Genomic DNA, 27,753 nt, shown 5'->3' with positions numbered 1-27,753 from the left:
CCCATAGGAACCCCTGACCCTTACCCTAGAACCAAACCCAACCCATAGGAACCCCTGACCCTTACCCTAGAACCAAATCCAACCCATAGGAACCCCTGACCCTTACCCTAGAACCAAATCCAACCCATAGGAACCCCTGACCCTAACCCTAGAACCAAAACAGTTATTGTTCGACAAAAATAGTTTTAGTCTGAAGCTCTGTGAGGTATTCCCTTTTTTATCTAGGGTAAAAGAAAACTAATTGGTAGTGATGGACGAATGGATGGTTTGCTGCTAACTCTAAAGCTAGTCCAGAGCAGACTTCCCGTGTTTTTGCCAGCTGAAGAGGGCCCACTATGAGCTGTGATTTTTCTGTACAAGCAAATCATAAAGCAGTGGCAGTGGTCAAGGTTGTTCACATTTTGCAACAACATCAAACTCATTCAATGTTCATCCAGCAATTTTCATCAGTCCATCCACTTGGAGCTATATTTCTAAAGGTTCGTTATGAACCAGTAAAACCAAACCTTATGTAGCCTTCAAGTAGCCAAGCGGGGCACTAGATGGAAACTGCATACGCCACTGGTACTCAATGTTGTGGAGCTAATGTTCACAACATGTGGTGTTCTTTGAATGACAAGAAGCTACAGTACAAGTATCAAAATAGAAACATCCAGCAACACATCATGTTACAAAAAAAGAAGACAAATAGTGATCATTTGGTCTCAGAAAACAACCATGCATCTCAGTCACACTAGCAGAAGAACACAGTTCAAAGGGACACGAAGCATGTCTCTCAATCGGCTGATTCTTGACCTCAGACTCTCACATCCTCCACCTTAACTCCAACAATCATACGTTCAAAACATTGTGGTAAACATGGCCGAACATTTATCCACACCAACAACTTCAATGTCTATCTCCACGGGACATTGTTCGAAAGACCCATTGAACAAAATAAATACTGCATTTTATACATTAAAATACTTTTGGGAGCTAAAGCTTTTTTTTAGTTGACCATTTTAAGATCTTGGCATGGACTGACCAGAAAGTCCCTCTTGGTGGAACGGCTGTTCAGATCTCACTCTCGTAGGTGTGCATGTAGGTCTTCAGCCACAGGATCTCGGGGTAGCTCTGGGTGGTCCGGCGGTAGAAGTCCAGTCCTGTCAGGAGCTCCACGTCTCGGACCCTGGCCGTGTGCATCTTCATCAGCTCCTCGACCCACCGGGACTCGTCCTCAGAGCTCTGACACAACCATGGAATTAAATAAATGTCATTCGATGCATCGATTGGGATGTTGTCCTATATCCTTCCCTGATGTTTGTACCCTGGGAATTGAGGATGAACCTGAAAACACAATCTTCAGTGCTTGGATAAATCTACACCGTTTATTTTCTGTTAATGATTCTACTATGTGACTATGTATGCTTGTAAGTCTAAGGCACTACGATGGCTTTTATCTTTGTCAATTTAATGATTAGAAAACATTAATTCTCGACAAACCATGATGTCCACACACTGTTTACCTAACCTATTTTCGTCACGTAGTGCAGTATTTTCGCCTCTAGATGGCAGCAAACTCACTAAAGTATTGTGGCTACGTGTTCAAAAGGGGACACCAGCTCTGTCATCGATCGTCACTCACATTGCAGGTCTCCTCGTTGTCCGGTCTGTGAGGCAGGACGAAGGCGAAGCTGCTCAGGGGCCCTGTGCAGACGTCTGCAGCCTGGGGGAAGTCTAGGCAGCTGGTCACCACCACAAAGTAGTGTGTGGGGATGGGCATCGTACCGCTGACATACCTGCACAAGTCCATTCAATGAAACTTTTTACTCTTGTGTTACTGCTAAAGTGTTTGAGGCAAATTAAACCCTTAATAATGAATCCTGCAATGCAAGTAGCTGTCACTGTCACCTCCGCTTGGGAGGGAAGGAGGGAGGAAGAACCCTTACTGCTTCATCTTCTCTGCTGAGTCCCTGACTCCGTCGTGGTCATAGTCAAAGATGGGACCGGCCACCACGTTGACTCCGTTCCTCTCCATGGCGTACCTCTTCACCAGAGCCCTCTGGAAGTAGCCCCACACCTCTGAGGGAACCGGGGGGACGGTGGAAGGGACGGGGGCCACCGCGTAGTGAGGAAGATCAAGAGGTAGGGATTCATTAATAATGATCAAAAGAAGACAAATCTCAAAGGATTATGTACCTTTGTATATTTATATTAGCTGGTATTTTTCTCTGGAGTCATACTTTTTATAAATGTATACACACACACACACACACACACACACACACACACACACAAACATAGATGTGTGTGTGACTGTGTGTGTGATGTGTTGTGGACTTACTTTTAAAAGCAGGATACATGGGAACTGTGTTTGTGATGAGGAGGGCTTCGTATTTCCCATCCATGGACGAAGAGAGCTCTGTTAACGTGTGGAAGAGGAACAGAGTTGATCAAAGATAATAAAAAAAAGTAATAAACACACCTTTTGTATGTGTGTTTGCCTTTATTGATACTGTTTATTTGTTAATGTATTTATTTTTTGACAGTGGATTATATGAAAGTGTTGTTGCAGTGTTGGTGCTAGCTGAGGCCTGAGTCACATCGCCGCAATAGCATGTCAAGATAAAAAAAAGAAAAAAAGAGCAAAAAAAACAGCTCTTAATAAAAAATAAAAAAAAATGTGTGAGGGTAGTTGAAAGTTGTCCCGGAATGAAAAATCTAAATGCTACTCGAATAAAACTTTATTTATGACACACCTTTCACAAAAGAGCTCCCATGAGGAGAGGAGAGGCGGGGCTGGACTCACGCGGGGGGTACATGAAGGCGTAGGACATGTGCTTGTCTGCTCTGTAGTTGGTGCAGGACTGGCTGAAGGCGGGGGGGACGCGGCGGTCCGGCCTCACACAGTTAGACAGGCTCTCGGGCAGCGGGTGCACCTCCACCTGGACACACACACACACATACATAATAAACTTTAGGTTGGATGTAGTCTTTTATTTGTGTGTGTGTGTGTGTGTGTGTGTGCATAGGTGTATATCTCTCTCTCTCTCTCTCTCTCTCTCTCTCTCTCTCTCTCTCTCTCTCTCTCTCTCTCTCTCTCTCTCTGGCAACAAAGAAGGTGATTGATATTTAAGGAGGTTCCGTCCAGGTTAAACTATCAGCAGGGATGTATGTCCTGGGGCTGAGCTCAATCATTGCTGTGTAAATAACCTACTGGTCATACCCCATGGCGATGACATGTTGTGTTGAGTGAAAGCTAGAGGGGGGCTCACAGCTGTCCACCCCTGTACATGCATAGACTCTTTTATGCTTCACATCAAGTCAATACCAAGAGTTGGGTTGAGTTGGGTTGTGTCTGACTGAGTATGGAATCCCACATGCACTACCCTCAATTAATTAGCTCTTGTTCATGGTACTTTATGGTCGATTTGCTATTTCAAGCTAGCTTCAATGTAAATGTTGGAGAAAATAAATCTCACTCTGCTCCTCCCCTCCCCCTCCCAACTCGCTCCAAACCCCCGGCCACCCTCAAAAAGTGAGTCTGGCTGAAAAAATAGAGATTTCTCTCCACTGCTGCAGAGTCAGCATGATTTACCTAGATCCCTGTAGCCTCAGGGTTAGCTTCTACGCGACAGCACGTGTTTAAAGAGCACATTTCAACCTCATTTGTTCTCATGTTGTACCTTGAATGTGAAGCTCCTGAGACTCTCCTCTAGACATGTGTTGGGACCCTAGAACCTAGTACTGCTTGGTACAAGGTTCATGGACATGATGGTCTCCTTGTGTGTACAACCACAACATTGGGACCTACTGTCTTGTGCTTATGTCCAAATAATGAGGAGTGTGATCGTTGAACAAAGATGGACACCAAAACAAGCTACTCAAAAGTATAAAAGAGAGCAAGATCGAGAGGCCTTTTAATAGAACGACAGGACTAGTACGGCTGAGTTCTGTTTCACCTGCAGCTGAACTCATCCATTCCAACACCTCCTGGTGGGACCCCCACGAGACCACACACAATTAAAGTATTTAATGTACTTATACTATACTATACTATACTGTTTGTTTACAAATATATATAAGCCTATTCTTATTTAACAAACATTTTTGACCAATACAAAATGTATGGGGGTGCTGGTGCCACCCCAGGCCCCAAATGTGGCCTCACTCCTGGGGGTGTTATTGTCTCATGTCTCATGTCTGCGGGGGGCCAATGTCATCACGATGAAGGGCGTGGAAGTACATTTCAAGACTGAAAGGAGAGGCTGGAGCCACCCACCTGCCGGCCCACGGTGAAGGCGGTCCAGAGGGGCATGGCGAGAGCCTCGCTGTAGCCACTGATAAAGTCGCTGTGGTGGAGCACAGAGTATCTGGCGCGGAACATGACCGCGGGCCGTCCGTACGGCAGGTTTCTACTGTCTACAAGAGAGAGAGAGAGCAGCACACAACACAGAGCCTGGCATGTATCAAACACGCTTCAGTATTCACTCATAAAACACCAATCAAATGGATTCCACCCGCAGTCTCCAGGTGATTAAGGTAAAAATGATTAAGCTAATCCTTTTTTGATCCGTTTTCAATTAGATTTTTATATTATAAAATTCACATTATTCACAATAACAATCAATGTAAAGGAAAATCACTATTATAATCAAGTTAGCATATTAGCATCACAATTAGCATGTTTGTAATCAAACTGACCAATCGCTGCCATTTAGTGCACATTGCAGTGCCACAAGTCATACTTTGTTTTAATGCATTTGCTGTTGAAAGATAACATTTCCTAAGCGTCAGAACTGACCATCAATAGCTTGCTTCAGTCGTTGGTTTAGCTCCTCCACTTTGTTCTGTAAGAGACAGAGCCAGAGTGACTCCAGGTTATAGCCTCTTACAAGGGTCACTTTCAAGCCTCTCTGGCCCCTACTTTTTACACGCAACTGCAAAAAGATTGGAGAGTGAGACAATCTTTTGCGAGGGATTTGCATTGGAAATCAGAAAACAAACAGTGCATTGCAGTACTGGTTTCAATTTACTTTCAATTTGATCAATATAGGAAAAATTTTAAAAATATAGGAAAAATAAAAATTGGATAAATAAAATTGTTATTTGTTTCCTTAATTATTGTTCTTGCAAATTATTTAACTGAAAGTGAATTGAACAGGTCTGCCACAAAAGCAAATAAACACATCAAGCATATATCTTTTAGAACAGTAAAAAGACAAGAGAATTTCATGAGGTAAGTTTCAGCTGGACAAACTATCATGAACATGAACTAGTTTGTTCATGTTACCTTATGATATTCTTTGACGCAAAAATGCGGTTGATATGATTATCGATCAGTAATCAATAGAGCCATGCAATAGATCATCCTATACACTACAAAAGCTTGCTCTGTAAAAAAGTGTTATGATACTTCAAAGGACTCAATGAAAGTCCATATTTAAGAGTTAGACATCTAGTCTATTCAAATCAATTCAGTGCTTTTATTTCCCACAAAGATATGTGGGTGACTTTGTTAAAGAGCAGAACCTAGGAAAATAAATAAATGCACATTTTCAGGCTTTTATTTTGCATGAATAATCGAACTGGACTTCCCAAGCCACTGAAAGTGCTGTTTTTCATTTGGTGGAACGACGTATTCAGTATTTCAGTCCAACAATTTTGTCATTAGCTAGAGTTAGCTAAATGTATTGAAGGAGTACCTTTAACCTGTTCTTAGTAATGCTTAACTAAACAGCTTGGAGTGTACTTTTAAGTCATAGCAAAATATTGTGTGGTGCTACTTTGACATGCAGTATGTGCAGACTACGCATGTTAGAAATCCACACTTCTAAGTCAAATGAATGAGGCAAAATTGAACTGACAGGAGGTGGAATGAGAAACCATTAATGGTCGTTACCACTCAAGAAATTGGCAAATGTGTATGTGTATAAAAATGAAAATATTTTACAGTTGATAAACATCACTTTCTGTAGCCCAGGAAGCCGATACATTACTTCAAGACAAGCAACAGCAAATCCTTGTTTTGCTTGTTTGACGGGCTGAAACTGAACGAACCCGCTGGGTTCAATACATTAGTGCTCCGACCCCTTTTTACATCTGTAATGTGTTGCAGTTGTACAGCAACACATTGTACACTTACTGTACATGACATACCCTTGTTTCTAGGCTACAGATATCGCAAGAAATATTGAGAGAGCCAACATTATTATTGAATATTCACAGTTTCCAAGAGTCGTCTGCAATCACAAAGAGAGAGAGAGAAAAAAAAGCTACAAGGATCAACGTTAGCATAAAATAAACAAACACCACAGGCAACACTTTGAGGGCATGCTAACAGTCGGACCTCTGAAGACCAACAAATGAAATGTATTCAGCAAGATTCAATTACGCTTTCAAATGCAAAATTGTCACGTTACAGTTTTCCTCGTTACGATTCGACCGACGCCTGGCGTGGTTACAGCAGCGCCCACCTGCATGGCCTCAAAGCGCTGTTGTCCGTGACGTTTGCTAGAACGCTCCAGGGCTGCCGCCGAGACGTCGTGGCTGACCTTGTCGTCGCAGGCGCAGCCCAGGTCGTCTGTTACCGTGGGAACGGGGCCGGGCGGCGTCGGCCTGGAGACCTCCTCGGGCATGGCGGGCCTGAAGACGGGGCTCCTCAGCAGGTGGTTCAGGCTGCCGTGGGTCCCGTTGTTGGAGGCGGGCTTCAGACCCAGGAGGTCTGCGGCGGGGCGGGGGAATAGTTAAAGGTCCCGTATTACACCACCAGGTGTGAGCGTGATTGGCCGCCACAAGCCGTTTTGGAAAATCGGCCTCTGCTGACGTCACAAGTGGGCGTGTCCACTTAGATGTGTGCTGGATAGGTCAGTCTACCAGCCTACACAGTGGACCGTAAAGGCCAATTTACACCAGAGCCGTTTTAGACGCGTTTTTTAGTCGGCCGTCAGACGTCCGACTTCAGCTAGAGATAGAATTCCATTCAAACTAGTGCACTGATTTACACCGGCAGCATTCTACGCCCGTCTCACGGCCGACCAAAGCTTAACTTTACGCTTCACTTCTATTTTCAAGCGTTTCTGAAGCGTCTTGGTTATGATGTGTAGGCCTATTATCTGATGAATCTTGAAAATATAGCAAAATAAACGGCGGCATTGTGAATTGATACGCCTACGTTATGCTCACGTCTTTCTCTCGCCTGTGGTGTAAATTCCCAGTAAGAAGTGTTGCTCATCTATCCGTCATACATCTAGGTGGACACGCCCACTTGTGATGTAGAAGAGGCCGATTTTCTAAACGGCTTGTAACGGCTCACCACACTCACATCTGTTGGTATAATCAGGGGTGCACATAACTGGTACAGTACGCATGCGCGCCCATAATAAGGGATTTTGCACAGTTCTCCAGCGTGTGCGCTGTGCACCGCACACACACTGGAGAACTGTGCAAAATCAGCTGATCGCAACGTTCCTTTTGTGATATTCAAACGCTCCGTGGTCAAGCTGCTGCAGTTTGATTTAAAAAAAAAAGGTGGAGCAAAAAACACTGCTGTGCTTAAGAAGTTGTGTATTGAAAATGGAATCTCCTTTGTGAAACTGGCTAAGTTTCAAGATCAGATGTTACGCGTGGGGCTATGTGTGGGTTGCATACCATACACCATCACCTGGTTGAAACTACGAGCCATGGGCTTTAGAACATTATATAGAACATTTCTACAAGCGCAATTTATTAGCTGACAGTAATAAGCGACGACAGATTATAATTTGTTTGCTAATCTAATAATTGATTTGGCTCCACCAGCAAAAATACTTCTGCAGCTGAATTAGGACGGAACTGTTGCCAAGCAACACGGAAAAATGCTCATTCACATTTCCTTGCTATGTTGTGTGGGTCTACACAAAGAAGCAAGCTAGTTACAGGAAAATATTACTGCAGGCCAGTTACTTTTTATCACACACATTAGTCTGTATATTTCCATTTATTGCATAGTGAGTGAAATAAGAGTCTGTTGACAGTTACTTTGGGGGCATGTGGTTCCCATGAGTTAACGTCTTATGGCCATTAATGTAATTAACGGTTATTTGAAAACCCTATAAAGCAGAGTGAAAGAGGTTCAGTTAAAAAGTCCCAGTGCTGTTATATTCTATCAACGCTCATGGATTGCTTCTGCAATCAAACTACTTGTTCGGAACATACTGTTGTAAAAAACGGTTTATAAGGAATAAAAAGGATGCCTTACCGCACATGACATTATAAAGCTCGATATTTTCAAAGGGCGGTACTTTAGTCTTGAACCTAAAGGTAGGCCCGTACCCTAAAAACGTGGTCTGGGCAAAAAAAACGGGGGAGAAAGCGTTAAAAGCACATAATACAGAAACCATTGAGAAACGTAATGTAAAATGGCAGAATAATATGCTATAATATTCTGGCACCAGAGAGGGAACTGCAGTGCTGAATGACATTGGCTTTGTCCAAAGAAAAAAATATGTGGGGGGAAAAAAAAAGGTACCAGCGGCATTTATACGACAGAAAACGTGTTGTGGTTAGCAGGAAACGCGTTATTCTCCCCGTGTCCGAAGCGTTTAGCCTCACTCGCCGTCCTTCACGGTTCTATTTGAGGCGGTGTGTCAGGACTGATCCTGAGTCAACGTCCTCACAATGCGCTCCAATTGGACAGGACACATGGTGAGGACGTTGGAAACAAGGGGACCTCCGTGTGGAGCGGCGGCTCTCCAGCGCACAGCTCACCTGCATGCTGGTGATCTTGTTGTCGTAGCCGTGGTCCCCTAAGAAGCCACAGTGCCTCTTTCCCTCCGGGCCTTTCCTGCGAAGGCAGAGCACAGCGTTCAGCGTTCAGTTAAAAAGGGTGAGCCTTTCTCTTGCAGTTCCCCTAAAATACTGCGAGGTAGATCAGTGGTTCCCAACTTCACCTTGATACTTATGACCCAGCAAGAAACGACTAGGTTATAAGAAAAGTTTGCATTATTTTCAAAATGCTATTCAAAATGACTCATAAGTGAGGGTCTTTCTTGTATTGAAATAAAACGTTGCTTGTCTAGCAGCTTCTAACAGGGACATTTACCCAGTGTGTGACTGATCTGCTCATACAGAAGACGGGGGTTGCAGACAGCGTGCGTCTTTACAAGTGGAGCACCTTCGTAACCATGACGATTGTATGTCTGAATTTATACAATCTTAGCTTTAGTTCTGTTCCATCCAACTTGCCAATTGAACATGCTACACTAGAGAAAAATGACCCATGTTATGACATTTAACATTGTGAAGGTTAAAGTGTGGTTTATACACAGTGATATTTACTATATGGCCGGCTAGGGAGAGCAGCTCCTTTACACCAGTCTGTCTGCTGGGTGCTCGTAGAGAAAATGCCTCGAGTGTCAAATCAAAACACTACGTCAAGTGATGCACTGTGTGTGCGTGCATATATCTGAATGTCTGTCCGTCTGTCTGCGAAGCCACAAGCACGCGGAGCATGCAGAACGTTAGCTGGAGCTCTGAAGAGGACAGACGGGCCGTTTGATTTGGGCTCAGTAGTTAGCTGGTGGAGGATTTACAGAGCCGTGTGCTAAAGTGTGCATGTCTGTGAGAGGGTTAACATTCCTACACTGCTGCTCACAGCTTCAGTGTCAATCTATTTATCTCAGCTATACCCTAAAACCTTAAAGATGTCTTTCATTAAGTGTGTGTGTGTGTGTGTGTGTGTGTGTGTGTGTGTGTGTGTGTGTGTGTGTGTGTGTGTGTGTGTGTGTGTATGTGCATTCATGTGTGTGTTTGAGTGTGTGTGTGGTATGGGTTTCTCACAGTTTACAGTTCTGACAAGCTCACACCTTTTAAGAGGGAGCCTGTTTTTTAACCATAAACACACACGCACAAAACCACTCATAAACACACACACGTGTTTCCCCACTTAAGTTTTTTTCTGAGTATTCAACCCTGATGACTTCATTGCTGGCTTTGCAGCGGAGACACTGCACAACGTCAAGGTTTAATGTCTATGTAGTGTTTAGCGTAACAGTTGAATTAACCTGACAAGTATTGTTTTTCACACATCACACAGAATAGTAGTGCTGGCACTACAACAGACAAATGTCAAAAGGGGGAACATCTAGGAGGATTATAGCCAGCCTAAGTCAAGAGGTGTTTTTTCTTTAGCTAGTCGTGCCTGTTTTTGGTATTGAGGAATACAGTAAGTATACCATGATTTAAGAGCTACATTTTAGATATAGTGACAGTAGATGTATATCATAACAGTGAAATGAAGTTGAGGACAAGGAGAAGAAACCAATATTGGTGCTTATGACCACTCAGACAGATGTGTATGCATGAAGCAATATTACATTCAGTCAAAAAGCCTTAGCCCAAACCAAACCATCATGTTTGACTATTTGAAGAGCTGAAAGAAATATCAAGCAACATTTCAACATTTTGTGGTATCAGCGATTACACCTTCAAAAATAAGTGGTTAAAAAGAACCAAGGTTGAAAAAGTCTAGCGTGAATCACAAATAATACGTGGCAATTACAATTCCGTTCCCGGTATTCCTTGGGTACAACTTATGAAAAGGGACCAATGGTTTCATGATAACGCGTTGGTTTCATCAGTGCTAAATAAGTAGCATTTTCATTGAGGTGAGTGCAGGAAAACATGGCAGTACCTGGCAACGTGCCACTTCCTCTCCACCAGAAGGTGGATGTCTTCGATGCGGCGGTTGTTGGCGTAGTGCAGGCGTTTGGGAAGGTGCTGCTTCAAGTAGGGCTTGAAGTGCTGCTCAGGTTTCTTACACTAAGTACAATTTAGAAGAATTTAGAAGTAGAATTTTCCATTCGGTTCATTTGAGAAGCATTCTTCTTCACGATAAAATAAACATACTATATGAAACTGGTCAACTTGACAAAAAAGATGTAAACATTAGACATGGACATACCGTTAGATTTGCAACGAGAGCCTTTGGGTCATCTGAAAATGATCAACCATTATAGTATGACAAGTTGTCAAAAAGCTTTACAATGATAAATATAATATTATACATTTTCTATTTACAAATAAGTTCAGTATAATGACAAATAAGTTAATTATAGTTATTTCCATTCCTCTATTTATTCCCTCTCTTCCCTCCTGATGGACTTACATTTTGGATTGTTGGGATGCCTGGAGCGAATTCTGCCTAGCGACCCAGGGACGAGGATGATGTCATCAACGTTGGACATGTAGTTGCTGAGGAACTCTGTCCTCTCACAACTGGCATCCTCCATACCTAGAATAGGTATGGAGATTCCTTCCAGATTAGAATAAACATTATAGTACGATGCTAATTGCAATTCTCTCTAGATGGGGTTTTCTAACCACAATAAAATATAGTTTGATTCTGTTTGATATATCCAAATAAAAAGCCATTAGAAAGAGAAAGGGATGACATTACATTACCATCTTAAGTGGACCCAATAGGCATGAGAGGAATTGACATGTCATACAAAAGGGTGTTATTCTGCATGTAGTTTTCCTGATCACTTTCTAATTCTTGGATAAAGGGTTCAACAACTCAACAATAAAGGGTTCAACAACTGAGCACCCTTGAATGAGTGTGCGGACCCAGGTTTTTTTTGTGTGTGTGTGTGTGTGTGTGTGTGTGTGTGTGTGTGTATGTGTGTGTGTGTGTGTGTGTGTGTGTGTGTGTGTGTGTGTGTGTGTGTGTGTGTGTGTGTGTGTGTGTGTGTGTGCGCTTGTTTGTGTGAGTACCGTGATCTCCCACCAGGATGACATTGACACAGCGATCGAGTCTCATCTGTTTCAGGCCATCCATCAGTTGGCCAACGATCCTGTCAATCACCCTCAGAGGGATGTTCACCTGGAGCCAATCACAGAACACAGCTATAGTTGCCCTGGCGAGAAGGATCGTATGATTGTATAGCACTATTACACAACTAATTCTAATGGGAAAGTCGGGCACTGTCACAGCACAAATTACAGAACAGTAATATAATACAAAGCTAGGTTACAGAAATATTGAAGAAAATAAAACAAAAAATATACACAGAAAATATGTCTACATATGCGATTAACAAGTTTATGTATTAAAAAGTATATCATTGCACCAAATAATGAAGTGACAAAATAAAGGATCATGCCTAAGATCTGGGATTTGTGAAAAAACATGAATCAAGAATTGAAGTTCGAAATTTTAGTAAATTAATAAATAGAATAAATAAGAATAAATAAGAAAGATTGCCCTTGCGCCCGTGGAATATAGATGTCAATGTGCCTGTTTGGCTAACTCTGTTTGCGGTAATGTCACCAATGTGCTGTTAAATAAATAGATGAATATATAAATAAACAAATAAAGAGTAAGAGAGTTCAGCTTTCATCTGGAGACGACACAGAAACCCTTTTAACGTCACGTCTACATGCGCCCTTCGGTGCACCTCACAGAAATACCAGTAGAAGTGAGTTTGTGGTTAGTCCCGTCGGGTGATAATGGAGCCTCTGGTCTGTGTACTGTGTCATATGCTTTACTGGGACCAAGCATGTGGAAATCCCCTCTCTCACACACACTGACACACACACACACACACACACACACACATCCTCATTGGCTTGATATTAGATGTAAACCAGAGGAACGCCGGTGTACTTACCTCTGGACTCGAGGGGCCAAACTTGTGTCCATAGGCGTCTGATTGCTCCGAGTGCATGGCGTAGACGTAGGGCCTGAGACAGAGCAGGGGTCTACTGTCACACATGTCTGGGAGTATATATAGGATCCGTGGTAGGAGAAGCAGCAGTAAGTATTAGAGAAGAAGTATTAAAATGAGTTAATAAGAGGCAGAATTTAAGGAAAGATGCTTGTGGAAGTAATTTGTTTAAGGGACTATGTGTAAGAATGAGAAATCCCTTGTCATTAGCGACCCCTTTGGCTGGTGAACGGCAGCCCGCTCAAGCTCGCACCTTGAGAGAGCTGGAGCTCTGTGGGGTACGTTACACTACAACCATCTTCACATGCTTTGTTGAAGTCCAACACGTGGTCCCTTTGCAAAGTTACTGCCGTTAAAACGTAACTAGGTACTTTATCTTCTGAGAGCCATAATACGTTAGTCAGAAAGTGTGGGTTTTTTTTCCGGAACAAATAGAACGTTACAGTTATTAGTGACGGAAAAAAATAATTAAAATAATGCATTACTTTGTATTATCCGTCCATCACAAATATCTGCATCTTCAGCCATACACTGGTTGGATTTCCGGGAACTTGTAACTTCTTCTTACAGTTATTTATTATTACTAACACAATTATTAGTTTTAGAATATGCGGACATATCACGTACAAAAATAATTCCACTTCTTCGCCAGCTGTAGGCATACGGTCAAACTGTGCATTGCGCACATTCCCCACATTGCTGCTGTGTGTAGAATGGCCGTCCTCCAGGTAAAGGCACTAATGCTGAGTGAGATTTTAAAAAACGGAGAGCACAGCAGCAAGTGGGAAGGAGACTGGAGGAGGCCGATGTGATGTAGCTCACCTCTCGCCCTCGGGGAGATGCAGCCACTGCAGCATGGTCAGGATCCTCCGCTGAAGAGGAATAGCACTGAAATACACACACATGCACGCACACAAGCACATCCACACACACACACAGACAGACACATACACACACACACCAATCAAATTGAAGTAAAAAAATCTCTTTACGTTGTAAAAAGAAAGTGTACCACTTTCAATCCATGTATGCATTCAAATTTCTCCCACTTTTTTTAAATAATTGACCTTTAATCTATTGTCATCTAATCTGATCTCATCGATTTCCTTCAGTGGTGAGGCTGTGATAACTGGCCTACTATCTTGATCCTGTTCCTTTAAGAGTCCGGCACACACACACATACAATAAAACAGTTCTGTGTATTCAACGACAAACTCAAAACCCCGCCAAGACACTCAAGTGGTTCAGATATTCTGGACTAAATCACGCTCTGCCTCGCTCCAAACCACCTGAAAGTCACGATACAGTTCCTCAGCACCAGCGGAGAGAGAGACCCAGGGTGAACAGCTGTCAGCCCTCCTACTCTAACTTGACGTGTTGAGGTACAATTACTGGAATATAGGGGGGGGGGGCAAAGCACACGGCCATGACGGGATGGACACAAAAATGCGGTTTCTGTATTTTCGTGTTCAAAATAGACTTGAGTCCTATATGAAGCGAGCGAAGAAAGACGGTGTGCTTTGCCCTGTTAAAACAATATGATTTTTGGAAACGCTACAGATATCAACGGTAATTCGCACTCTGTGTGCTTTGGGCCTTCGTCTGGGACGTTCACCACTGCGTGGGGTTCAAGCATTATGTTTTATGTTCCAAGACCCATTTTATCTTGAGTAGTAATATAGATAGATACATTGGCTGTTTCCCAATGTGAAGGAAGAATGCTCAACGGCCGCCCTTCTAAGGACGCCACGTCATAGAACGCCGATAAGCACTGTTCCAAGGGTGCGAACACACTGAAATTTGTGCCCTTTTAGCATCCTTTGTTTTTGAGAAGTCTGAGAATTTTCAAGGATTGCGTTTTATAGATTCATCATGTAAATGCAAAAAATTAAGCTTAAAGACCTGTGCGATTTTTTTCAAACATTGTTGCAACATAATGATAGGCTATATTTAGCATGGATTGATTTGTTTTAATATGTATGTAGCTTTTGTTTAAACCAACTACTGTTGCCAATACCAATTTCAACAATTAAAAAAAAATATATATATATTTACCACTGGAGCGGAAGCGCAAGTTGTTTCAAACTCTGAACGCTACAAACGCTAGGCAGCACTCTAGCCTCATCTCCATAGGACGCGACTCGCAAGGAAGTGTTCTAGCAAGACTGCAGCCTTCACATTGGGAAACAGCCATAGACAGACTAGTTGGACTTGATAAGGGATGCATTAATGATGAATGAAAGAATGAATCCTCGTTTACTTCATGGGGGGTCTCCGCTATTCTTTTGATCTCCATCACATTACGTTAATGATTGTATACAACTCTGCTAATTACTCCACACTTTTACATTCCAATGTTGACACTGCCTCTTGATGAGTCTCTCTCTCTCTCTCTCTCCCTCTCTCTCTCTCTCTCTCTCTCGCTCTCTCGTCTGCGGTGTGTGTGTGTGTGTGTGTGTGGTTCTGGGGAGGGGGAAGGCGGTGGCAAAAGAGGGACTTTTGGGTCCCTGCCTGCAGCCTCTGCTCCCCATTACTGTAGCTCACCAACCATGTCTGGGGGGGCACTTTAACAGAGTATACAGAGTACCGCATGCACACAGAGCCGCTCTGTCAGCCTGCAGCAAACACACACACACACACACGCACTCACTCACACATACGAATGCACACATTCATGCACGCACACACACACACACACACACACACACACACACACACACACCCATCAACACACACACACACACACACACACACACACTGGCACGCACACAAAGGCAATTGCACACTCAAATCGAATCATCCGAATGAAAACACCGTAATATGTAAAACTGCTTTACATGCATTCATGGGAAGACACACACAGAGACACATGTGTGTGTGTTTGTGTAAGAGTCGTGGAGTTGCCAATGGCAACGGAGGCGCTCTAAAAGTGTGTCCCTCGCGTCTCGGCGGGTCTGCGGCCCTGGCCTGCGGAGCTGCCCTGCGTAGTGTAAACAGCCCATTTGCACAAATTGCTGTAAAAACACCCCAACGCCATCCATCTCTAGAGACCTGCAATACCCACATACACACACACACACACCCTTACCCACCCACACAAGCATAAACACACACACACACACACACACACACACACACACACACACACACACTTCTCCTTAACCACCCGCACACATGCACACATCCCCATACCCACCACACACAAACACACATACACACTCACACATCCCCCTACCCACCGACACACACACACACACACACACACACACACACACACATGTACACATGCACACACATGCACACACATGCACACACATGCACACGCACACACACACACACACACACACACACACACACACACACACAATCAACCCTTCCAATTAATACATACATGCAAACACACCCACACACACACACACGTCCCCCTACCCACCCACCCACCAACGCACGCACACACACACACACACACTCACATACACACACTCGCACACACACTATCAAAGCCTTCTCTGTGTCCATAAATGTGGGATCCTTTGTGTTCATAAGCTATACGTTTGGCAGGCGTGCGCTGCCTTGCAAGGGCGGCAGAAACATGAACGGACATGTTCTGTTGACTTTGGAGGGCCTTCTCGCCACTAACTGAGTTACCGTCAAGTTACCGTCGCTAAATCGCTTTCTAGAACAATGGCCCTGCTGAGATTGATAGGAACATGAAGGAAGGAAGAAGGGAGAAAGGGAGTTTGAGTTATAGTGTCTCGAAATGTGATATTTTCCACGTTTAACTAGTCAACTTGAATTATAGAGTGGCAAAAGTGAGTAAGATCGATCTATATAGCTCTTTTCTGTTAAAAACTGTCGATAAGGCACATTTATCTTAGGCACACTTAGATGGCACATTTCTCTAACACAAATTTAAAACACAATACAAAACAACAGAACAGTAAAAACAGTAAAAAAAAAAAAAAGTAAAAACAGTATCTTCAACAGTACTAGAAAACAAAGGTGAAGAAAGCAGAAGGCCGGGAACAAAGTATTTAGACTCAATACTTGATACACATACACACTACTGATATATGAGCTCCTATACATGCACATGAAACAAACAGAACAAGGAGGACTTACATGGGCCAGAAGAAAGTGGCGGCCTTCAGGCCCTGCTTGATGGCTGTGATCCAGATCTAGGAGAACCAGGCGAGCAGAACAGGTCAGGGTAATCCTTCACCACCAATCACATCACTGCGTGATCAGGCACAGTGTCATTCAAACTGTCCCCACTTTGCATCAGGACAAGAATGAGAAGCCAGTGTGACCCATGGCAGGCAGACCCAACACGTTCCAACACCAGGTTATCTCTATGATCATCCATCATATTCCACTGCGATCGTAGTGCAACATCACTCGTGATCAACAGAGGAAATCCTTTTAAATCCTCAATGATAGAATACTCCTAACGGTAACCCTTTGCAATAAGGGTGTTTTAACTAACCATTTATCAACATTAGTTAATGCAGTAATAGGCATTATTATGTTGCATGAGCATAGGGGTTAGCGTTAGTTAACATGAACACTTTTACCTTAGTTTACATACAATTCAAAACAACTTTATTAATCCCACTGTGGGGTGGTCCTACTCGCAGCTAACAGATGGTATATAACTGCTTTTTGTACCATGATGTACCATGGGTGCCAAAGATGGGCTGACATGATCATAGCATAACAAGCAAAACAAAGGTTAAGGTAGATGAAAAGAGGAAGGATAGAAGAGGCTGAAGGAGGAAGGGGAGAACTTACGGGCTGGCCCCCCCACCAGCGATGGTTGAGTTTCTCTCTGCCCTTCAGGGTGAATGTTGAATCAAACCCGGGGTCGTGCATGGAATTCCCAACAATACCGTGAGACTCCGGGTAAAGGCCCTGCAAAACATTTCAACAATGGTTGATCTAGTGATCTTAAAAGATCTCTAAAATAAGCAAATATTGCATGAATCTGACTTAATCGTTAACCCAACTATGATGATTGGGAGGGTGTGTGTGTGTATGTGTGTGTGTGTGTGTATGTGTGTATGTGTGTGTGTGTGTGTGTGTGTGTGTGTGTGTGTGTGTGTCGAGGGGGCAACCATACCGTGGCTAGAGAATAAAGGTTGGGGAATGTTTTGGATGGATAAACAGGTCTCATGTATGGTGCATGAGTACCACATGTTCCTATAGGAGGGGGAAAAGACTGTGGTTAGTTGTTTTAGTGAGATCACTCAGCATGGTCCAACCCTATAATGTAGGCAAGACGCCAACCCTATCTGTTCCTGATGAGCTGACGAGCGACCTTGAAATGCCCTAAATGTCTAAATGTGCCCTAAATGTCAAAATGTAAATGTGGTGAACAGTTCAGCTCCTTCAACCTGAACAAGAACACAAAACAGATCATGTATGCAGGATCACTACAGTAAGATACATTTTTCCAGACAGAAATTTCCATGCCAATCCTGGGAACTATGAAGTAAAAACAGGTGTCCCGATCTTTGCCACCACCCCTGTTATTGTTCATCAGCAGTGTGTGTGTTGGGAGGAGGACGGGGCCCACGTACGCAGCTTCTCGATGTTGGGCATGACGCTGCCGCCCCGCTTCATGTAGGACGCCCTGAAGCCATCCACTGACAGCATGATGAGGGGGGGACGCACAAACCTACACACACACACACACAGACACACGCACACACACGCACACACACGCACACACACGTACGCATGCGCAAACACAAATACAAAAACAACAACATCAAATTATTTAAAGCGATTACTCAAGTTATTTCAGTCGAGCAATTTGCTTGTGTATATGTGTATTAGCTTGAGTAATCACTGAAAATGTGATGATGAAGGTGGTGGAGGTGGTGGTGATGTTGATGATGACAAAGGATGACTTGCTACGTTATGAAACAAAGACAACTATGAAACTCATTCGCAACTTCCCTCAAATGAGCCCACTAAATCAACGAAAAATAAGGAAATAGCCTAGGCTACAAATGAAGTCCTATCAAATAGTTATGGACAGTGCAGTTAGCAGAATACACGCATGATGATAAGTTTGTGCAGACCACGATAATGACGTTGTATGCACGTTAAAAAGAGAGCCAAAGCAAACAATAAAAATACGTGAATTGCATTATATCAAGGAGGTAATTAAAAGCACCCTGCAAACTATTATCCAATGAGAATACTTCCAGCACTTAAAGTTTGGGCGTAGCCAGAAATTATAATTAAGGTGCGCCTGTGAGATTTTGGGTGGCTTCAAGTTCACAGTGATTTACCAGAACGCTGTTAGAATAACTGCTGCAAGTGTCCAGTGGAAGCCAGGGTCCGGAGCGATCGATACGTGCTGCAATAACCGGAGCACTGATTAAATTAGGCTGGTTTTTCGAGACCTTATACCGGATGAATGAACAAAATAAAACTAAATGACAAATGTTGAGTGAACCACTTTAACTTAAACCATGGTCCATCATCAGGAAAACTCTGGCGGCTGCCAGACCAACCTGAAAGCAGCCCTGGCACGCCCTCCACTAAATCACTCCACGCTGTACATGGGGGAATGAAATGTATGGATAGAATCGCAAAATCCAATAGGGGGGGTTTCCTTCACAGCCCCGCTTCTGTGGTAATGATTTAATTCTGAAAATATTTAGGTGTGCCAGGACCACGCTTGGGTGTCCCAGGCACACCCATGCACACCCGTGGCTATGCCACTAAACACTTTAAATATCAGCCCATACCGCCGTTCAAGTCCTCCTATCATGATGAATGAAAGCGAAGACAATGTGAAACGCAAGCGAAAGCCCCACTGGTCCGACTCCCAGGACCAATTGCTACTGAGCTGATTATAAACTCAATACAATAAATCATCTTACAATAAATTATTAAATAGTAATCATCAAAAAAAAAAAAGAAAGAAAGTAAGTAAGAGTAGTTATATTATCTTTTACTTCAAACCATTTATTCCTATGATTATTTGAAATAAATAATGATGATTAAAGTGTTGTATTACTATTAAAACATGAGACAAATAATGATGGTTTAAGTGATTTATTTATATTTATATATTAAATTATTAAGGATGATTAAAGGTATATTTGTAACATTGCCCCCGTGTGTTTTAACCATCACTGATGGTTGCGATATTCCTAAATTGTTGACATTGCAAAGTTGCATTTTACCTGTTGCTAAATATCGGCGTGTTATTCACTAATTCAACCACAAGTTTGATATCCTCACGATTTTGCCCTTATCGCCTTATCAATTCGCAGTCCTCCATTGTCTCCAAAGCATTCAGTCGTGCTGCAGCCATTTTCAGATTCTTTGTGAATAGGTCTTAGTGAGTTAGGAGTCCTCTCGAGGACTTTTAAGCTCTCCTAGACTTAGGTGCTACTTTTAGGCCTAAAATACTTTGTGAATTGCTCTCAGTAAAATAAAATAGGAGTCCTAAATTTAGGACTGACACGCCCATTATTTTTAGGAGTTACTCCTAAATTCGCAACTTATGACCTACTATTAGCCCTAAGATTCTTTGTGAATACGGTCCCTGAACATTAAACCTTGAACTTGAGAGAACCACACTGGGCCTGCAGCCCGAGCCCATGGTAGACAGACGGTCATGCGTGGTTCCTCTTACCCAGCAGGGCACTCTGGAGCCCGGATCTCCTCACACTCATCCTGCAGCCATGACGGGTCTCCTGCATGGGTGTGTGGGGAGAGCGGAGCGGGGAGAGTGGGAGAGGGGAGAGGGGAGATGGGAGAGGGGAGATGGGAGAGGGAGAGGGGAGAGGGGAGACGGGAGAGGGGAGAGGGGAGAGGGGAAGCAAGGGGAGGGAGGTGGTTAATAGATGACAGGTGCTTAATGGAAGAAAAGCAGAACACCGGCCGGCATGGTCGAACAACAATTACTTTTTTTTTTTACAGACATTTCACCCTAAAATGGGGATTTAGGGGCGGCAGGGAGGGGCACATTCTGGCAGGATGCTGGCTTTGCACGGACATCCTCTGAGGTATAGTATGGCTGTTGAGGAGCGTAGCGGCTGGACTCATCGTGCGAGCTGATCAGCCGCATACCGGGCACGCACGCGACCGATAGGGTGGGCTAACTTGGGAAACAAAGGAGGTCTTATTGGTTTTAAATAATCTGTTTTTTCTCATAATGTTTGCTTGATTTAAATAACTGTGACTAACTTGTTAGGTATATACTAGTCTCACAAATCAGGCTTTAGAATAACATCTAAATACTGATGGAACACAAACTCAAATCTGTGTGTGAAGGGGACCGGTCATATTCCTTAGAGTGGAGATCTGTAGGCGCATATTTGTCTGGCCTCGAAACAACCTGACCGGCGGAACCATAACAAACGTGATATGGGAAGGGGATACAAAAACATAAAGGTTGTGTCTGTCGACACTCACTGCAGTAGAGCTAACAGGACCGGCTCAGGACGTAGAGCGGCTTGGCTGGTAACCGGAAGGTTGCTAGTTTGATCCCCGGCTCCTCCTAGCTCCTAGAGTGTCAAGGCGTCCCTGAGCAAGACACCTTACCCTAACTGGTCCCGACGAGCTGGCTGTTGCCTTGCATTGACTTTGCTGTCGGTGGGTGAATGATATGCAATATTGTCAAATTGGCCTCTGGTTAGAAAGGTCCTATATAAATGCAGTCCATTCACCTGTTGGCATAACCCATGATGCTAATGTGTTCTGTCCTGATTGTTAGACTCTTCTACAGCACTATCCCCATAGTACTGCCGAAGCTGATCACACCGGAGGTCTGTTTTAATATATGGAGGCCAAAGCACACACACAAACTAACCTTTTCCTGTACTAAAAATGCTAAGCTAAAAATGTCCTGTCCGGACACCAATGTCCTTAGACAAGTGTCTGTAAAGGTTTGAAACCGAATCTCTGTAGAAGACTAGCCACTGTAGAAATACATTTGTTCAAATCTTCTTCTGCAACCTCCATCTTACGACCCTCAAATGAGTCACTCTCTGAATCCGTACAAAACTCTTGGTATAAAAACAGGAAACCATTCAGTTTCCCCCCTAGAAGTTTGGCTATAGTATTATCGAGTTTCTGGATCTGAGATTAGCTATATAACTCCATATGACTCCTTGGAGAGGGAATGTCATTTTTACTGGAACCGACTGCTGTGTTCTTTGTTATGAGCAAGCTCTTATTACATTGGCTGGGGACATTTCAACAGGTAAAAGTAGAAACAGACCCAAAAAATTAATTAACTGTATCCATTCTTTTAATAAAAACGAAAGCTGCAAACCTTTACAGAGACTCTTGTAGTTGGTGCAGCAGTCTCCTCTGGCCAGACAGTCTTCAGAACAGTGGCAGGCGTGGAGGTCATTGCGTGCCTCTCCACAGCGGTCCTTGCTGCACTCGTAGCCCCCCTCTGCATGGAGACAGTACAGAGAACGTCATCTGACTGGAAATAGACCATTTCCCCCAGTTACTCCCACACACCAACGGATACAGCCCTTCTCCCAAGGAGAAAGGTAACATGGAGAAATGACTTGACCATGTAACAATAAATTGGATAAGATATATATTAACCAAATAGTTAATAGCCGATGATTGTCAAATTATGTTTTATTTCAATGTTAAATCGTTTGTACATTGTCAACGCTCATGTCAAGCATGTCAGGCAAGAAATCTGAAGTTTTTATAATTCTTAATTAATTACATTGATATTTATTGCTATTAATCAATTCATCCAATTTCCTTGAATTTAATGGAGTGAAATAAAAAAAATAAAAGCAAACCTGGCACCTAAATATGGCAGTGGCACTATTTAGCATGCTACTGTAGCTGCTATGTGCTACACCACACACCTACTGCAGAAGGTGAGTGCAGCACCAAATGAGAAACAGCTTTGTTCTCTAAAGCAATGCAGAGGTTACAATTACTTGCTGTTTTACGCTTCTACAGACCACCTAGTTGAAGGAGAGAGTCTGCATTAAAAACAGACCACCAACATGGGCCAGTGTGCATGTGTGTGTACATGTGTTTGTGTGTGTGGTTTGTGGGGGGTATAGCCGGTAGCACAGAGGAGTAGAAGAAGCGATTTAAGAAAAAATAGTTATATTAGTAGATCTATTGTGGCTATCTTTGGAAAATGTTTTGTGTACAACTAGCTAGATTGCTAGATAGAGAAATGGCGCAACCAATTCATGCTGATAAAGGCCATTGATAATTTTGATTGGACTTTGAAGAAGGATCGTGAAAGCAAACCTTATTAAAATAGGTTACTGAAGGTCAAAATGGTAAGCATTTACTGTTACAATACAATGGAAGTACAATGGGGAAAATACTGTAATACGTTGATATTGAGAGAAACCTAAAACATCCACCTACCCAACCTATCCAATACCTCTAGGAGTGATGCAAGTCCCATATCTTTATGGACATGTTTAGTTGGTAGATGTGTAGGTTTGAAATCGGTTATTTGAGATTTTTACTTGTACGTGTTTGCCTTGAATAAAACCAAAATGAACAGCCAACAGAGAGTAGGAGAGCGCTAGGCTACCTGTGCGGAGGCAGAGGCGGTCGAAGTCGGAGCAGCAGCTGTTGTAGGTCTTACACAGGTTGTCACACCTGCAGTAGGGGGGCTCCGTCTCATGGAGCTCAAAGCACCGGTTCTTACAGGAGCCAGACCCAGGCAGGTAGGCAGACGCATAGCGAGCTGGTGAACGGAGAGAGAGAATGGGAACACACACACACACACACACACACACACACACACAAGATGTGTTAGTTATGCTTTTCCCATTTGCCTAAAGAAGGGAAAAGCCATTGATTAGAAAAGGAGCCTACAATGTAACTCACATATTGCCAGTGATGCAGTATCCTACAAATAGACCCTTTAGATTAGCCTACAGGAAAACAATATTACTATAACAATAACTATTACAATATTACTATTGATAAAGTAACTCTTATCTTAACTTGAGTTCACTTAGAAATGCTTTAGGTACAGCACAGTTCTAATAAGTGAAACAGTTTTGAGGTTTTAATGTGTTTTTGGACAACACTGGGAGTCAATGTCACCTAATCATCTATGACTGGAACACTGTATAGTTTTGAGGATGGAAACATCCAGTCATTCTGTTTGGTTAGGGTTGAGGGCGATACAAAAGCCATAGAACTGTTGATGAGCCCTTCTAAGGAATCAACAGTTAACAGTGCTGAAGCTACTAGTGGAAGGATTGTTACTTCATGCTGAAGACGCAATAAAGCTGCTGACGGGATTTGTGGGAATTGTAGTGAAGTTACATGCTCAAATTAAAGTTAGTCTGTGTATGTTGCTAGCTACACTGTATGTTGCTAGGCAAGGGATAAACAGAATGGGCAGTTTTTTAAGAGGAAATTCCATTAGGGACTAACAGTCATAAGAAGATGTCGTGTGCTACATTGAAGCATTTGAGCTGTCCAGAAAAGTGGGAATTGTGTGTGGTCTGTGTGTGTCTGTGTGTGTTTGTGAAAGGGAGAAAGAGAGAGAAAGAGAGAGAGAGAGAGAGAGAGAGAGAGAGAGAGAAAGAATCAGTGTGATTCTAACCTTACCATGAAAGAGTGTTAAAGATAAGTGTTATTAAAAGTGGAGTATATCCTGTTTTGAGGTCACACTTACATACTTCCTGTTCTAGAGTGCCCATAAAGTTACCGATTCTGCCCATTTGCTAGTTAGGCTAAATATGGAAGATAAATTAATAGATTGTTAATTGTTACTGAAGCCAATCTAATCTTGTCCCTGGGTTGGAACGCTTTTGTCTTCTCGAAAAGTTAGAAAGGATCCCCAAAGCACACAGCTGTTGAAATATTTGCCAGCTTTTATAGTGTTACACGAACGCGAGTTCCTTCGTGTCAGCAGGGGTCATAGAATCTGAAGCCAACAAATGGGCCCTGAGTTCATATAAACTCAAGGTAGGGCCAGGCAAACATGCTCTCTCTCTCTCTCTCTCGCTCTCTGTCTCTCTCTCTCAAAAACACACACGGATCTCTCAATCGCCACCACACTGGGACACAGTGATCTCTTGTGCCCACTAATACCCACCCACACACACACACACACACAGACACACACCTTTACAGTCTATGGCACACACATGCACACACTGACACACACTTGCCCAACAGACTTTGCTTACTCATGCCCTATGCGCTGGCAAGCCCTTCAGATAGAAAATAAGCCTGAAAGTAAATTATACGTTAGCTAGAGAAAATCCTGAGCTACACTGGTTGCCTATATGGAAAGTTAACTTTCATTTAATTGCGCGTTGCCAATGTTAAAGATAACCACATCCAGGAGTCTCCTGGATGTGGTTATCTTTAACATTGGCATTGGATCTGTGTCACTCTGGGTTTGTCCAGGTGATTGATTGTCTCTGAATGCCACACAGCTTCATCTGACAGTCGGTACACTGATACAAACAAAAGATCTTCTATGAAATGCTGCATTTTTTTTTGGTCAACTGTTGTTTCGTACGTTTGGCCTGTCCACGCAGAGTAGCTTCAGGCTCATCCTGCGCTGCGACTGCCAAGATACATTCACACGTGTCCAAGATACACGGCACACACTGCCGGAGCTGAGCCTTTTGGGCACTGCATCACCCCGAAGGTGTTTCTTTTACTTGTAATGTTGGATGTAAACTTGATGCCACTAATGTGATATTTTAGATTAATGAGGCCGTTCACACATTTGAACAAACTTGGTGGTGATGTCCTTCTTCAATCAAAATGGATGCATTTTTAGTTTGGTCTGACTTAAGTGTGTCAGGGGGTCCGAGAATGTATAACTACTTACACTCAGTCCTCGAGGAGCCCCCCCCTTCTCCAGAGCGTCTGGGCCGGTCGTAGACGAATCCCCGGCACAACTCACAGTTACACAGGACGGACAGGACGCACAACACCTGAAACGATACACCCACACCTACACATTTCAACGCTTCATTCAAAGTGCCAGCCTTCTCCTGTGGCTGCAGGTGAATCTTTCCTTTCTTTTCGTTTGGTTTTATGATCGGAGGCAATATGAATTCATGGCAAAAACAGATCCCACTTGCAAAAAGAAACAAAGTTCCAGATGTTACATATCGCAGAATGAAACCTTGTTGAAGTGGTTAATACTGAGGGCTTTCAAATCACAAAGAGATATTTCCAGTAGGAAACATTTTGCATTAATACCTTGAATTAAAAATGTATTGTAATATATTTCCAATTCTTATCTGTGAAAATATTTAGTGATTAGTTGACCAGGTGAGGTTTCCTGATCCAGATGTGCTGGACTTCTTAAAGTGCAGGACGATGCTATGTTTCAGCATGTCCCCATCGACTGGGTGAACTTAACATGTAGGGCCTATATATTATACATGATTTCCATAGAAATCATATTAGCCAAACCATGAGTTACTTTCCTTTTGATCTCTGCACCAGGATACTCTAGATAAGGAGTGTTAACTATGTGCTATACTCTAAATAATATTCAGGCCTATAGGAAAAGAAAAGATCCAACATTTCAAACTGTCACATGCCCGTTTCCATATAATGGACTGATGAGTTCACCAACAACACTATGGGTCCATAGTGGCAGAAGACATGTTTCAAACTATAGGAGGCCAATGCTACACAATATCCCACTTGCTTTTCCTCCATATATTGTTTTAAACAAAAACATGTATTAACATGTATTTGCTTGAGTTCAATCAACAACTGTATCAAGCGATGCATTACTCTTTCAATTATTGTATAGCTAGACACATCAATATTTTCTCACAAACCAAATAGATATTGAGAGACAAATAATCGGATTGAGTGGAAGGGTTTTAGCCTCACTTAAGAACAAAAGTAACAGTGAATGTCGTTGAATGAGAACATCCTAATAACCTTGGGCCCTTCAGAACAGAACTTGCATAGGACTCCTTGTTTACATCTTGGTACACTCTCCTCAGCGTCTCATCATGAAGGTTTCCAAAGCCTTGATGCTAATCACATTGTAGGAAGCTCAGAGGACCTCTTACAACTTGTTTATTTATCACTTGTATTGTCCTTCTTCTAACTGTTGAGAACAAATAATTAATATAGATAATTTTCCTTTTTACCAGAGTTCCGAAGAAACACTTCACAAACCAATTTAGAAATGTACCCTTCATTTGGAATGCCTTGTTTAGCTCTGATGGCACACAGTCTAGGGAGTTACTTACCTTGGTTTTATAAGGATGCCACACAGAATGCATATAACACTTGACGCTTCAAAAATACCTCATTGCAGGCGTTGGAGTCCCAGGCCAGACAGTATGCATTAGATATAATGTAGAGCAGCATATGCCAAAGCTAGCTACTCTAAACCCATAGAGAAACACAGAGGCAGAAGTTTAGTAGAACCAGGTGACAACCATTTCCTTGTGCGACAAATATGCCAAAGAACCGCAGGAAAGGGTCGAAACCACGGGAGTAAAAGTGGATACCTGCTACCCAACCCCAAGTATTTCCAAACTTTTTTTTGGTTTTACAGTCACCTGTCATCAGCCATTAGGACGTCAAACAATTTCGGTTCTCATAAAAAATGGGATTTTGAGAGAAAGGTGAACGGGGACCACCCGCGGTACATGGTCCCAGCATAAATACAAACCCTTTGGCGTCTCATGTGATAAAGATAACTGCTCTGCAGATGAATATCATGATGGAATAAAGCAGTGCAAGGTATAGCCAAATAACCAATATATCAATCAACTAATTCTAAGTCCAAACAACTCAAGTTAGGAAGCCTTACCGTACCAGTTTATCCAACAACATGTTCAAGTGTCAGAGTACGGTCCAGCGCTGGAGGTGGAGTGATGCTGAACGCCACCGAGTCGCCAACCTCTAGTCGAGGGACCGGGGAGGGAGGAGACTGGGGGCGTGGCTAGGATGCGGACTGCTTTTTAATTGGTTGAGGTGAATGAGGAGGACCGGGTACGACTGTGGTTGTTAAATATTAAAAAGAAAAAGAAAAAGAAAAAGAAAAAGAAAAAGGAAAAATAACATCGGTCAAATACATTTA

At 42.9% G+C, this 27,753-nt stretch overlaps 1 protein-coding gene across 1 annotated transcript; it reads right to left on the bottom strand.

The window, feature by feature from the left end:
* Nucleotides 1-1,053: 1,053 nt before the first annotated feature.
* Nucleotides 1,054-27,506, bottom strand: enpp2 (ectonucleotide pyrophosphatase/phosphodiesterase 2; the record flags this gene model as incomplete). The annotated part of the gene is made up of 25 exons (XM_084471118.1): nt 1,054-1,224; nt 1,625-1,778; nt 1,929-2,061; nt 2,324-2,401; nt 2,789-2,924; nt 4,262-4,401; nt 4,784-4,829; nt 6,456-6,703; nt 8,219-8,306; nt 8,728-8,803; nt 10,652-10,779; nt 10,922-10,953; nt 11,126-11,251; nt 11,734-11,842; nt 12,630-12,702; nt 13,509-13,574; nt 16,809-16,864; nt 17,478-17,597; nt 17,806-17,885; nt 18,266-18,363; nt 20,344-20,404; nt 21,988-22,113; nt 23,248-23,403; nt 25,522-25,627; nt 27,489-27,506. The coding sequence occupies 25 exons, from the start codon at nt 27,504-27,506 to the stop codon at nt 1,054-1,056; spliced, it is 2,625 nt and encodes an 874-aa protein (XP_084327244.1).
* Between the last annotated feature and the right edge of the window lie 247 nt (nt 27,507-27,753).

Source organism: Micromesistius poutassou (genome assembly GCF_964030765.1).
Source record: "Micromesistius poutassou genome assembly, chromosome: 8".
Taxonomy (NCBI): domain Eukaryota; kingdom Metazoa; phylum Chordata; class Actinopteri; order Gadiformes; family Gadidae; genus Micromesistius; species Micromesistius poutassou.
This window is presented reverse-complemented; position numbering and strand designations above follow the sequence as displayed.